The 13886-nt window shown below is 42.6% G+C and overlaps 1 protein-coding gene across 2 annotated transcripts in view; it reads left to right on the top strand.

Moving 5' to 3' along the window:
* NEMP1 (nuclear envelope integral membrane protein 1) overlaps positions 1–493 on the top strand; it is a 32728-nt gene extending 32235 nt beyond the window's left edge. For both annotated transcript variants that reach the window (XM_049783661.1, XM_049783660.1), the window contains one exon: positions 313–493. In XM_049783661.1, coding sequence (XP_049639618.1) covers positions 313–493 — 181 coding nt within the window. The remainder of the gene's footprint in view (positions 1–312) is intronic.
* The last annotated feature ends 13393 nt before the right edge of the window (positions 494–13886 follow it).

Genomic DNA, 13886 nt, shown 5'->3' with positions numbered 1-13886 from the left:
GAATAAACATGTAATGCTTCTTAGTCTTCTCTTATCAGGATTCTGGATGACTAAGGGAACCTTAGCACTTAGTAACAAAAAAGGTAGTTTAATGCTTATTAAGCAGAATAGGGTAGAAGGGGATATTGGCCTGTGATCCCCGTTTTCCTCTTCTCTGCCTGCCAGAATGGCCAGGAAGGACCAGAATGTTGACTAGGCTCAACATTATTTGGCTTCGGAGCATATCAACTCTTTTAATTTGTTTTCATTTTGAAGGATAACTAGAAGAAACAGAAGGCATCTTTCTAATGAGTGTTCCTTCTCTTTTTCCAGATTTGCTGACTTTGTGGAAGGCTCTTTCCACCTCACACCAAATGAAGTTTCTGTTCATGAGCAGGAATATGGATTAGGGAGCATTCTTTCTCAGGTGGATTTTGATGAAGAAACCTCTTCTGAAGAGGAGAACTCTGAATTTCGGTCCTCCACTCCCACACAAAACCATTTCCTGACTTAGGTAGTGGTCAGCTATTTTTGTATGGACTAGTTTGGTACCTCATGATCCAGGTTGTGTATTTTGTGCAATTGTTTCTCAGCTCTTTGAAATAGAGTAAGATGATGCAGACAATTCTCCTACCAAATTTAGAGGTCTGAGCGGGCCTCTTTCTGGAAATGGTCTTGATCTCAGTGAGATCCCTGAGGAAGGAGAGAGGATAAAGAAGTGAAAGCTTCTCATTGTGCGCGCCATTGGCTAAGCTATCTACTGCTGTTCTGTTTCTAAATGGACACAGCTTGCGTAGCACTGTGACTCCTCTCTAAAAGTTGATTTAGTACTCACATTCTGTCTCTGTCACTGGAGTTCAGAAATAAGAAGTGTTATATAATGCAGTAATGTTTTCATATGTAGGCAACATCTTCAGGGAAGTAACATGCAACGCTGAGCCTCATTTTTACTTGTTTTATTTTGAGTGATTTTTGAATAGTTCTTTGTTTTGGGGCCACACCCAGCAGCACTGGGGTTACTCCTGGCTCTGTGCTCAGAAATCACTCCTGGCAGGCTTTGGGAACCATATGGGGTGCTGGGAATCGAACCCAGTTCTGTCCTGGGTAGGCCACATGTTAGGTGAACACCGTACCCCTGTGCTATTGTTCCAGCCCCCTGAATTTTAAATAATTCTTATTTGAACTATCTATAAGAAAAATGAATTTTTGTCAGTCTTGTTTATTACAATGAATATCTTTTTAAAAATGTAATGAACTCATGTTTCCAAACTAGCAAGTTTTTCATAGAGACATGCAATGTAGCCCTTATATACTTATTAATATGTATTATCCATAAGTTCCAAGGCTGTTGTATTGAGCTTTAATTGGTTTTCAGCTATATCATATATGAAGTCCTGCTTGCTTTTAGGGACATCCCTATAAACTCTTCTGTAAAGGAGAGGTATTTATTTTATTCAGCTTTCGGGTTTTGTTTACTTTTTTTTCTTCAACTTTCAGTTTTATTTTACAGTGGTCCTCAAACTATGGCCCGCGGGCCACATATTTGTATCTGTTTTGTTTCTTCATTGCAAAATAAGATATATGCAGTGTGCATAAGAATTCGTTCATAAGTTTTGTTTTTTATTATAGTCAGACCCTCCAATGGTCTGAGGGACAGTGAACTGGCCCCCTATTTAAAAAGTTTGAAGACCAGTTATATTCTTCCCACTCCTTCTGGCCCTCTTTGCCTTTGCAAGTAGGATCTGTTACCATTCACATGAAGTATTCATTTCATTTCTCACATTTTTTCCCTCTTGGTTTATATCATTATTCCTGTGAATTAGGGGACGTGATCTCCCTTTGGAACTTAAATTCTGTTTTATAGGTTCTCCATTTTGGGTTACATATCACTGAATTGCTATGGATTTAACAATGATCTTTTTTTGTTTGTTTGTTTGTTTGTTTGTTTTTGGGCCACACCCGGCAGTGCTCAGGGGTTACTTCTGGCTGTCTGCTCAGAAATAGCTCCTGGCAGTCACGGGGGACCATATGGGACACCGGGATTCGAACCAACCACCTTTGGTCCTGGATCGGCTGCTTGCAAGGCAAACGCCACTGTGCTATCTCTCCAGGCCCAAGAATGATCTTTTTTAATCCTTCTTTTGTCTATTGTTCCAGCTTGTACCCTTCTCTCACAAAATTTGGCTTATTTTTTAGTAAGTTCTGACATTATTTGAAGTTTTTTGTTTGTCTTTTGTTTTTTTGGGCCACACCCCATGACTCTCAGGGGTTACTCCTGACTATGCACTCAGAAATTGCTCTTGGCTCTGGGGACCAGATGGGATGCTGGGGGATCGAACCTCAGTTTGTCCTAGGTCAGCCACATGCAAGACAAATGCCCTACTGCTGCACCACCACTCTGGCCCCTATATAAAGTCTTTTTGATAAAACATACAATTATAATTTTGTAAACATAGCCAATATAATTTATTTTGCTAGGAAATAGATCTCCAGGTAATCCTTGTATCCCTGGGTGCTTAGCGTTATCAGGGTCAGGCACATTTTTCAATGGGCTTAATATATTTATTTGAAAACACACTTTTTTTTTTTTTTTTTTGGTTTTTGGGTCACACCCGGCGATGCTCAGGGGTTACTCCTGGCTGTCTGCTCAGAAATAGCTCCTGGCAGGCATGGGGGACCATATGGGACACCGGGATTCGAACCAATCACCTTAGGTCCTGGATCGGCTACTTGCAAGGCAAATACTGCTGTGCTATCTCTCCGGGCCCGAAAACACTTTTGACAGGGATTTATTCTGCCTTTTATGCAGAGGCATTAGTTTCAGATCTTTGACATTGACAAAAATAAATAATAGGTATATAATTTTATAAACCACTAGTGATGTTTATGAGGGAATAAATTCTCAAGTCTCTCATTTGCTTGGTTCTGTCTTTTTGATCTTCACTCTTGTTATTTTGGAAACAAGGATCCAGCATCAGATTTTGGATTTACCATGTTCATGAAGAAGACAAAGATTAAAAAACAAAAACAAACCTACATTGTCTTCTTGGAACCAGCCACGTAGGTAGATAATTTTAAAAGGCCCTGAAATCCAGGATAGAGCTCTGACACTTCCCTCATAATAGCCAGTTAATACTTCCTCAGGTGTTTCCCACACTTATGCTGCCTTAAAGGACAACAATCTCATTTGGTAGTAAGTAGACAGGGTATAAAGTGAAAAAGAAAGAGTGATCAGAAGTGCCGGATTAAAGTTGGAGGGTTAAAAAGAGTTTTACATCAGAAAACTTTTATTCCCTTGTCAATTATGTAAGGGGTAATACTTTATCCTCCTAGCAGAGGAAGTACTTGTGTGCATGTGCAGCTGACTGCAGTTTTATTCCTAGCACCAGTTATGTCCCCAGAGCACCTCTAGGACTGATCCCTAAGCCAGGAATAGTCTGGAGCATGAAAGGTATGGCCCAAGCATTCTCTCCCCAGTTAAAAACCTTTAGAGTATGCTCTTTTTTTTTTTTTTTTGTGGGGGATATCATTTATAGAACATGAGATCTAGTATATTGAGTCTATTTGAGTTGAAAAGAAAAAAGAAAACTCTGTGGTCTCAGGAGTCCCTGGAGACTTCCTTCAGTGCCTTCCCCTAAATAGCTAAGGAAGTGGTAGCTTGCCTCAAGTGCAGGCTCTGCACTCAGGAGTTACAGATATCAGTGCTTAGTGGACCACAAAGGATGCAGGGGGTTGAATTTGGCTATGTGCAAGACAGATTCTCTGCATCATTCTGGTCCTTGAATTGTATCTTTTTTTTTTTTTTTTTTTTTGGTTTTTTGGGCCACACCCGTTTGATGCTCAGGGGTGTGGAGGCTTGGGGTATGGGATGCCGGGGGATCGAACCACAGTCCTTCCTTGGCTAGTGCTTGCAAGGCAGACACCTTACCTCTAGCACCACCTCACCGGCCCCTTGAATTGTATCTTAATTTCAGTGAGAAAGCATTGTAAAGAGGGAAAGATTCTCCTCTTCTTCTTTAAGAAAATTTCTAGTGAAATGTAGTTTGCATCACAAGGCCATTCTTTCCCCCACTGTTTGAATTTGGGGCGAATAAAATCAAGTTCAGTTTTTGACTACTAGTCTTGGTGATCGAAGAGCTAAGCCGTGGGCAGGGGAGATGACAGTGGGTTCTGCAGCATGAGTGCTTCTGTCAGAGAGTTTATGGTGCCTTGGATATGCTATGTGTTCTTGCCCTGCCTGTGTGGCTCTGCCCCAGGTGCTTCACAGCCTTTGTGTGCCTGGAGATTGCTTGTCCCTGTAAACATTTAGAAGCTGCTCATTTCCTTCTTGACCATTTAGTCTGCTGGCTCAGTCACTACTCAGAGCCCCCATTTAATTTTCTCTGGCAGTTACGGCTCTTGCAATTTCAGCATAGTCTCTTTCCTCAGACTGATCTCATCAAGAAGGCTTGAAGGATAACTGTGGAGTGGCTGGACATTGGAGCCAGATATGCTGCCATGTCAGCATCTTGCTAGGCAAGTATCAAGCTATAAATTGGCCCTAGGGCTCAGTGTCTCATCAGCATAAGAAATCTGTTGTCTTTGGTCTGACCAAGTTATGTCGAACATGACTGCCATTAAGGGTAATAGAATTCATCTGGCCTAAGACACTCATTTCCCCCTTTCTTTTTTTCCCCACTCAAATTGTTTTCATAAGACCAAAGGACTCAATGACCAAAAATAAGGAGAATTAAACAGGCTTGTTTTTAAGTGTCAGACACTTTATTCCATCAAAACTAATTTATGTCTCTTCTTAACTTTGTGATTTTTATGAAACTTTGGGTCCCAATGATCCTTTTTATGCTAATATATCTCTAGGGTCCAGGCCTCTCACTGTGTTCCTGCCAGTTCAATGCCCACTTAGTTTATATAATAGAGATCAATAAAAGTGGCCAGAAAATACCTCTATGTTCTGATATTCCTAAAAACTAGGGAATGAATTATACAGTTGCCTCCAGTTGCTTTTTTTTTTTCTGAGGTATTGGTGTAGGCATTCCTGGAGGTACTCAGGCATGGTAGTGTTCTAGGGGCAATATCCTGTGGTGCTAGTTGGGGGCATACTGTGTTGGGGATTTAACCCAGGCCTCACATATACAAGGTCTGTGCTCTACTGCTTGAGCCACATCCCTAGCTACCCTTAGTATTTGTGTTGTCCTAGAAAAATGATCTCAGATGAATACTTGTGTTAAAATTGGTTCCCAGCTGTGTACTTAAAAGTTTTCTTTGAGTAGTGAATGTTGAAATAGGATAAAAGGAAATTAAATGTCATTTTAGTACTCTTTTGGAGTCAGATCTTATATATGAGGTAATTTATCTGCGCCCAAGAGAGGACAGTCTGACAGATTTGATATGTCTTCATGTTATGTAAGGCAGTGAAATCAAGTAATAAGCACAAAAAAGCCATTGCATGAGGCTAAAGAACCTTTGCTTCTGTTTTTTTTAATTTTTTTAAGGAAATCTATGTAGTTGTGGTGATCCAGTGGTATTTCTTGATGGATTATCCATTTAATTGATGATTACTGCCTTGAAAGGGTGTTTGGTGCCTTACATACTGCTGGGAATTAAAGCAAATTTATGGCATCATTAGTGCTTTAGCTGGATGGGAATGATCATACAGCTTCCCCAGATGTTGGACTTTGGGCTTTTCTCCTCACCTTACTCATGCTTATTCTTTTCACACACTTGACATGGAACATGGAACATGGAAACATTGAAGTAGCCTTCTTCAAACTTTTCTGCAACATGGACAATGTTCTCAACATGTTAACCTAATTGGTAAATTATAGTATGAGTGTTAGAATTGTTAAAGTCTGCAGTTTCCCAGGTTTCTAGGATTGATGGTGAAATAACAGGAATAAGGAATTAGATCATTTTAACCTTTGGGTAATGCCTTAGCATTATTTTTTTAAGTTATTTGTATTTAAAATAAATGTTCATGAATATTTGCAAGGAGCAAAATAGTCAGGGATAAATCTTTGCCATGGGTTTCATCTCTTTCACTCTTTTCTGTAAAAAACAAAGATGTCGTTTTATATATATTTTTTATTTGTATTATACAAGTTTGTAAGTATTTCCAATTTTAATAAAGTTTTATAAATGCTGTAGTGGTTTCTTTTAATGAATATGTGCCTTTCTTATTTGGAGCCCTCATTTGTAGGTAATCGGCAATTAGCTTCTCAGTTTTATCTTGATAATGCTCTGCTGTGTGTGCTGTTTGGTTTCCTGGTTTTCTTAAAATTTCCATCCTGGGTCTGTCTTGGTCTGAATTCTTCCTTGGCCTGCCCTTATTTTCCAGGATGCCAGTTCACTAAGTGGTATTGCAAGAACAGCAGGTTGTAGCATTGTAGCTGTCTCAGTTCTTAGTTCAGGGAACTACACTGATTTCTTTTTTTGGGGGGGAGGGGGCTCCCAATCAGCACTCAGGTAGCCTGGGGCTATTTCTGTTCATTAGGGCCACCAAGGCAATCTGACTGCTCTGAGTACCTCCATGGATATACCTAGCTGTGTTCGAAGACCTTTATTACACCCCCCCCCAACTTGTGAGACCCTCCCACAGCAGGGAAGGGTCTGTGGTTGGTAATGAAGGGGTTTCCTGTGGGGAAGGGAGAGATGCAGATGCAGCAAGGAGAGAGAGCAGGCACAGAATGGATGCAGGTGCAGGAAGAAAGCTGCTTAGCCTAGAGGCCATGTGCAAAAAGCACATGGCAATTAGGGCCTTATAATAAAGCTGGATGTCTCCTGAAACTTCATCTGACTGCCTGTGGATCATTTCTTCGCTGTTACCCTGCATCTATAGACCTGCGGCCGAAGGGGCTGCAGACACCAGGCCGAGTGGAGAAAGGCCTCGCCGTCTATCCATCCAAACTACTAGGACTTTATAATTAATACAACATATCTCCGGGGCTATATCTGGTGGTATTTGGGAACCAAACTTGGGGCCTTGTGCATGCCAGTGTGCCTCTGACACTGAACTATTTCCCTGACCCATTCTATTTTTTGAGTGGGAGATATGCCTAGAAGTGCGCAGCAGCTACTTTTTGGTCCTATGCTGGATGTTGGGTATTTCTCAAGGGACAATGAGGTGCCAGGGATTGGACAGCATGCAAGGCAAGTGCCTAACCCTTGTACTGTTTCTGGCCATATTATCTTTCGTCTTTCCACTGAAGTAAGATGAAGACCTGTGGCTCCAGCAATGACACATCTAAGAGCTTTGTATAGGAGGGAGAGGAACAAAGCTGTAGTGATCATTAGAAGCCATGGAATAAAAATTTCAATTGTGTATAGCTTCGGCAGTAGGAATTGTACTTTTTATGTTTTGACTATTTTCTTTGCTCTGGGGATAGTTAGAACATTTGCATGAAATCTGTGCCCGTCTCTTCTCAGTTATTTAAATTACAAGGAATTTTATTGTCTAGTTTTTAGAGATAGTGAAATAGGGAAACAAAATGTAGACCATAGTAAATTTATGTATATTAATGGACATTGATGACTTTTTTGGTCCTCTCCCTTTATAACTTGTACTATATGTGATCAATGGTTGGATTAATAAAAATGTAAGACATTAATTGGTGGAATGCTTAAAAACATCTAACTTAAAGTTAGGTGTACTACATCATAGGGTTTGTTGGGGTCAGAGATACAGAATAAGAATTAAGGTGGTTGCTTGCACATGGCCCAAGCATCATATATGAGCCAGTAGTAAACCCTGAGCACCGCAACATTAATTCCCCCTCCCCTCTATACCTCTTCCCCAAGCCAAATAAAAGGTTTGTGGTTTTTAGGAAGATTTATTTTTTAACTCACGGTTTTAGTAAAAAATAGCGTATAAAGCTCTTCTCAGATTTTACAAGGTGGGCTGGGGAGATTCTTTAAAGGTCTAAAGCACATTGTTCATACTTGGGAACTGTGATTCAGTCGCTGGCACCATGTATTTCCTTGAGCACTGGTCTGGGATGGCTGCCAAGCACCATGAGGAGTGATCCACAAAACCCCTCCCCCCCCAATATGAACCAAAATACAACTCAGTATGCAGAAGAATCACCAGGGAAGTTGATGAAAAGTCATATTTCTGATTGAGTAAATCTAGGCTGGGGCCCAAGATTCTGCATTTCTATTGTTTTCCAGATGTTTCAGATGCTACTGTTGTGTGGACATCACTTTCAAGAGGAAGAATGAAAACCACTTTGCTTGTTGCCTGGAACATAATAAACAACTGAACTTTTTTTGTTTGTTTGTTTTGTTCTGTTTTGTTTTGTTTTTCGGACCACACCCATTTGATGCTCAGGGGTTACTCCTGGCTAAGCACTCAGAAATTGCCCCTGGCTTGGGGGGACCATATGGGACGCCGGGGGATCGAACCGTGGTCCTTTCTTGGCTAGTGCTTGCAAGGCTTACCTCTAGCGCCACCTCGCCGGACCCGAACTGTGTTGTTTCTAATTGGTACTATGATTTATGAAAGACAGGAAGCCCCTCTAGGGTCTGAGAGATAAAGGGAATCATGTGTTTTGTATATGGGATCTCTGGTTCAATCATCACCACATGGTTCCCTCAAATATTGCTTCTGGGTGCTTAGAGTAGCTCCTGAGTGTCTAACCCAATAAGGGGGAAAAAAAACCTCACTATCTTCCCCTTCATCTCTGAAAACATCTGTGTTCATATTCAGTAACATCTTTTAAATGTTATCAATATCAGGGGCCGGAGTGATAGCATAGCGGTAAGGCATTTGCTTTGCACGAGGCCAAAACAGGACGGACCCCAGTTTGAATCCTGGCATCTCATATGGTCCCTTGAGCCTGCCAGGAGCGACTTCTGAGCACAGAGCCAGGAGTATCTCCTGAGCACTTCCAGGTGTGACCCAAAAACTAAAAGAAAAAAAAAAGTATCAGCCTAGTACAGTGGGCAGGGTGCCAACCTGGACTCCACCCCTGACTCCATATATGGCCCCCTAGGAGTGATCCCTGGGTGCAGAACCAGGAGTTAGCAGTAAGCACTGATGAGTGTGACCCCCTCCCCAAATAGCAAAAACCAAATAAGTGAGTATTAGAGGTGAGGATTGTGACTAAAGTGGTAAAACATGCTTTGTACATAAAAAGTGATGAGTTCAATATCTGACACCACATGGCTCCTGAGCATGACCAAGTATGGTTTTTCTATCTAACACCAAAAAAAGACAGATTCAGTGGTAGAGTACTTCGTGTATGTGATGCCCTAATACCAATGCCAAAAAAAAAATGGGGGAGGGGGAGTCTTATTGGGTATAATCTATATACAATAATATTCACCAGTTTTGAGTTTTGCTGAAAACATTTTTTTGTTTGTTTTTTGGGCCATATCCTACAGTAATCAAGGATTACCCTGATTCTGCACTTGGATCACTCCTGGGTCCTATAGACCTATAGATCCTAAAGGGACTATAGGCTGGGAATTGAACCTGGATTAGACAAGTGCAAGGCAAGTGCCCTACCCACTGTACTATCTTTCTGGCCCCAATTTTTGCTAATTTGGGGGGATGGAGGGATAGTATAGCAAGTAGGGCACTTGTCTTGCATGTGACTTCCCCTAGTTTGATCCCTGGAGCTCCATGTGATCCTTAAGTCTGCCAGGAGTGATCCCTGGATGTAGAGCTTGTTATAAGATCTGAGCAATGCTGGATGTGACCCCCCCCCCTATTTTTTTGGCTGACAAATGGGTATGGTTGTGCCACCAATCACCATCACCATCACAATTTTGAGGATTTTCCAAAATGTTCTCCATGCCTGCTACACAATCTAGAAATTTTACTGGGGGAAAGAAGGGGATTTGGAAGTCAGTAGAGGAAGATCAAGAAGTTCCAGCTGGGCCCGGAGAGATAGCACAGCGGCGTTTGCCTTGCAAGCAGCCGATCCAGGACCAAAGGTGGTCGGTTCGAATCCCGGTGTCCCATATGGTCCCCCGTGCCTGCCAGGAGCTATTTCTGAGCAGACAGCCAGGAGTAACCCTTGAGCAATGCCAGGTGTGGCCCAACCACCCCCCCCCCCAAAAAAAAAGTTCCAGCTGCAATTTTTCCTGAGAAATAGATCACAGTTCTATGCCCCTAATGCCTCTTCCTCACCCAAGGAAGGCTTTGACATACTTTGAAATCTCAGATGTCTCAGAAGTATATTTTGTATCTTGTTGGTTTAGACCAGGGTTCTTCAAACATTTTTGGGGGTGTTTGGGCCACACCTGGTGGCACACCGGTTACTCCTGGTTCTGTGCTCAAACTTTTTAAACAGGAGGCCAGTTTACTGTCCCTCAGATTGTTGGAAGGCCAGATTATAGTTAAAAAAAAAACTATGAACAAATTCCTATGCACACTGCACATACCTTATTTTTAAGCAAAACAAAATAGGAACAAATACAATATTTAAAATGAAGAATGGGGGTCCGAGAGATAGCATGGAGGTAAGGCGTTTGCCTTGCATGCAGAAGGACGGTGGTTCGAATCCCAGCATCCCATATGACCCCCCAAGTCCCCCAAGGCTGTTAGGAGCAATTTCTGAGCATAGAGCCAGGAGTAACCCCTGAGCGCTGCTGGGTGTGACCCAAAAACCAAAAGAAAAAAAAGAAGAACAAGTAAAATTAAATGAACAAACTGAACAATATTTCAATAGGAACTATGGGCCTGCTTTCGGTACACTGTAGTTTGAGGACCCCTGCTTGAGACTAAGACTGAGAAGAGGAGTCGAGAGACAGAAAGAGGGGAGTCAGAGCAGGCGCACATCCCACACAAGCGCACTGTGGCCCAGGACTAGTCATCAGCTAAGCAGGTAGGCAGCGGTGGCAAAAAAAATAAATAAATAAAATAAAATAAATAAAGAAAAAAGAAACAAAACAAAACAAAAGGGGCCGGAAAGATAGCATGGAGATAAGGCGTTTGCCTTTCATGCAGGAGGTCATCGGTTCGAATCCCGGCATCCCATATGGTCCCCCGTGCCTGCCAGGAGCAATTTCTGAGCCTGGAGCCAGGAATAACCCCTGAGCACTGCCGGGTGTGACCCAAAAACCACACACACACACACACACACACACACACACACACACACACACACACACACACACACAAACAACAAAATCCCTGGTGGGCTGTAGTTTTGAGACCCTGGTTCAGATTGACCTTTGTTTTAGCACTCAGATGCTCATATTCAAAGAACTCACTTTGGGCCACAGACAAACCAAGAGTGCTGATGGTCCAGCTTTATTATGTTCGTGCCATTGTGTCTAAGCCTGTGGTCAGTGCTTTCATTTTTGAGTTCTATATCTCACATGAAATGTAGTGTACACTTATTGAGAGAATGGGTAAGCAAAGATAAGCCATAGAAGTAGGCAATTTCAGATTCCTGCTCCGAAGAACAGTAGATCTCAGTTCTCGTCCGTGCTCTGACAGTTTTGCTGCAGTAAGATCCTGGAATCTTACCTTCTCAAAAGATTCTCTTGATCTGTTTCCTTCCTGGTGAAAAATCTAGTCCTTTCTACCTCTGACTTTGATTGAGACTGCTATGCCTATGTAGTGGGTTATGTTCCGATGCCACTTTCACTTAGCATTCTTTCTTTTCCTTGCCTTTTCTCCCCTTCAAATATATATATATATATATATATATATATATATATATATATATATAGTAGATCAATAAATTATGTAAAGGAAGCTTGATAATGGAACTGCTGATGAGATAAGTTTATGCAGAGTGCTTCTTAGAGAGGACTGGGTTTGGACCTTGGACCAAGCAGCTGTGGCTGGGAGTTGAAGAATCAAGTCTCTATCTTCAGCTAAGTGGCTGTAATGATCTAATTCTCTATATGTGCATGTTTGGAGAAAGGATGGTGGGTAGAGGGAGTCTGCTGTTTAGGAATTTTTCTGAGAAATAGAATTTTATAAACTTTTTATCTATTGGAGGCTACTATTTCCATCAGGGCTAGTGCTTAGGAAACAGCTTCTTAGGTTCTTAGTATGCTAGTGCTTAAGATTTATATAGGAATTGGTTGGGAACCTGTAAATGAAGAGGAAGTTGCATTCTATTCTCACTCCTATCATGTATCATCTGGACCTCTGGGCCCTTTGTACAACCTCTTTGAGTCTATTTCTAGCTTTGCTTTTTAGTGGAGTGAGCATTTGCACTGCATACTTCCCAGGGCAGCATGTTCAATGAGAGTATAGGGTAGGAGGTCAATGAACCCAAGGTCCACATAAATGTCAGATGCTATTACTAACTTCAGGTCATACAGACCCAAAGATTGAAAAGGGTCTGTGTGATTCATGAGAGGAAAGTGAATAGGACTGTAGAAATTTAACCTAGTTTCCCAACTAAGATCACGAATATCTCCAGACACCCCTTCCCCACCACCAAAAGAAAAGTGAGGACCGAAGGAGTTATCGTTTCTTTGTTAGGAAGATACCTCAGCTTCTTTTCCTCTTGGAGAAAATTCCTGGATTTGATTTGGTTATCCTTTTGTGTGTGTGTGTGTGTGTGTTTTTTTTTTGGGTCACACCCAGCAGTGCTCAGGGGTTATTCCTGGCTCCAGGCTCAGAAATTGCTCCTGGCAGGCACGGGGGACCATATGGGACGCCGGGATTTGAACCGATGATCTCCTGCATGAAAGGCAAACGGTTTACCTCCATGCTATCTCTCCGGCCCTGGTTATCCATTTTCATCCTGCTCTCATGTCCAGGGGGTTTTTTGAGGGAGGAGGGGAGAACGGAGCAAGAACTCCACTTGAGCCCCATTAGAAAAGGCTGGTCAAAAGCCTTTCCCCCTAGAGGAGGCTTCTGTGACAGTGTCTGTTTCTGGGGCTTCCCGCCTGGAAAGGGTTAAGCAAGCCACACCCTCGGCAGGAACAGCTTCGGACTTTGTGCTGAGCAGCTATCTCTGGCCTTTCCTGGCTTGACTGGCACAGGAAACTCTGCTGGAGGAGGCAGCACAAAGGAAGGTCAGAAAAGAGAGAAGATACTGGCAAGAGGAGGGCAACCTCTTTGCTGGCTTCCAACACCATGGACAGCTCCCCTTAACTCCAGCACTTGTCAACTTTGGGGCCCGGGGCCCTCTATACCTTTCCGGTGAGGTTTCATCCATCTAGCTCCAGGGGACACTGAAGTCATTCATAGCCTAATCCAGTGTTGGGTGAGTTCTGCCATGCCCTGCTGCGGCTGCTCTTTTCACATCTTGGGGTGTTCCATCTGGTGCTGGATTCCCTTTCCTTTATCCTGCTCCCAATCAATACATTTCCACTTCTTTCTGACCCAAATGCAAGGAAAATGCCTTCTCCCAGTCTTACTTCTGCTTCTCAGCAGCCCCCATCTTCCTGCTAAGTTCCTTTAAAAAACATTTTATAAACAACAACTAAGAAGTGTAGGATAATTATCAGACATACCACCTGGAATTAGAGTGAATTGGTTGTACATAGTGTTCAGACCCCTGACAGGTCATGATGAGCCTTACAAGTCTGCTGGACACTACTGTCATTGGTATACTTAAAGCTTTCTCAATTGGGGCCTTCCAGGAATTGACAAAGACTCTCCTCATTTCCTGGAATTTGGGGGAAGCAGAATAAAGGGGAAGACAGGTAACCCTTAGCCTCTTCTTGCCCAGCCTTTCATTCCTGCTTCCCCACTCCCAAATCGCAGGAAAGTAGGAGGATATGGCTCTGCTGTTTCTGTCAGGGAGTGGTTTTGACCATTGTACTAACAGTTCTGTCACAGCCACCTCGCCTGTACAATCCCACAGGGAAGACTGAGAACTGGCTTCCTCCTGGCCTTACTTGCCATGCGCCAGCTGTGTGGGGACAACCCCACCACACCCCCTGTCCTGCAGCTCTCCTCCTTATCCTTTCCCACCAGTGACTAAAGATCTGGG

Source organism: Suncus etruscus, chromosome 11, assembly GCF_024139225.1.
Source record: "Suncus etruscus isolate mSunEtr1 chromosome 11, mSunEtr1.pri.cur, whole genome shotgun sequence".
NCBI classification, from domain to species: Eukaryota; Metazoa; Chordata; class Mammalia; order Eulipotyphla; family Soricidae; genus Suncus; species Suncus etruscus.
Note: the sequence above shows the minus strand (reverse complement) of the source record. Positions and strands in the feature narration are given on the sequence as shown.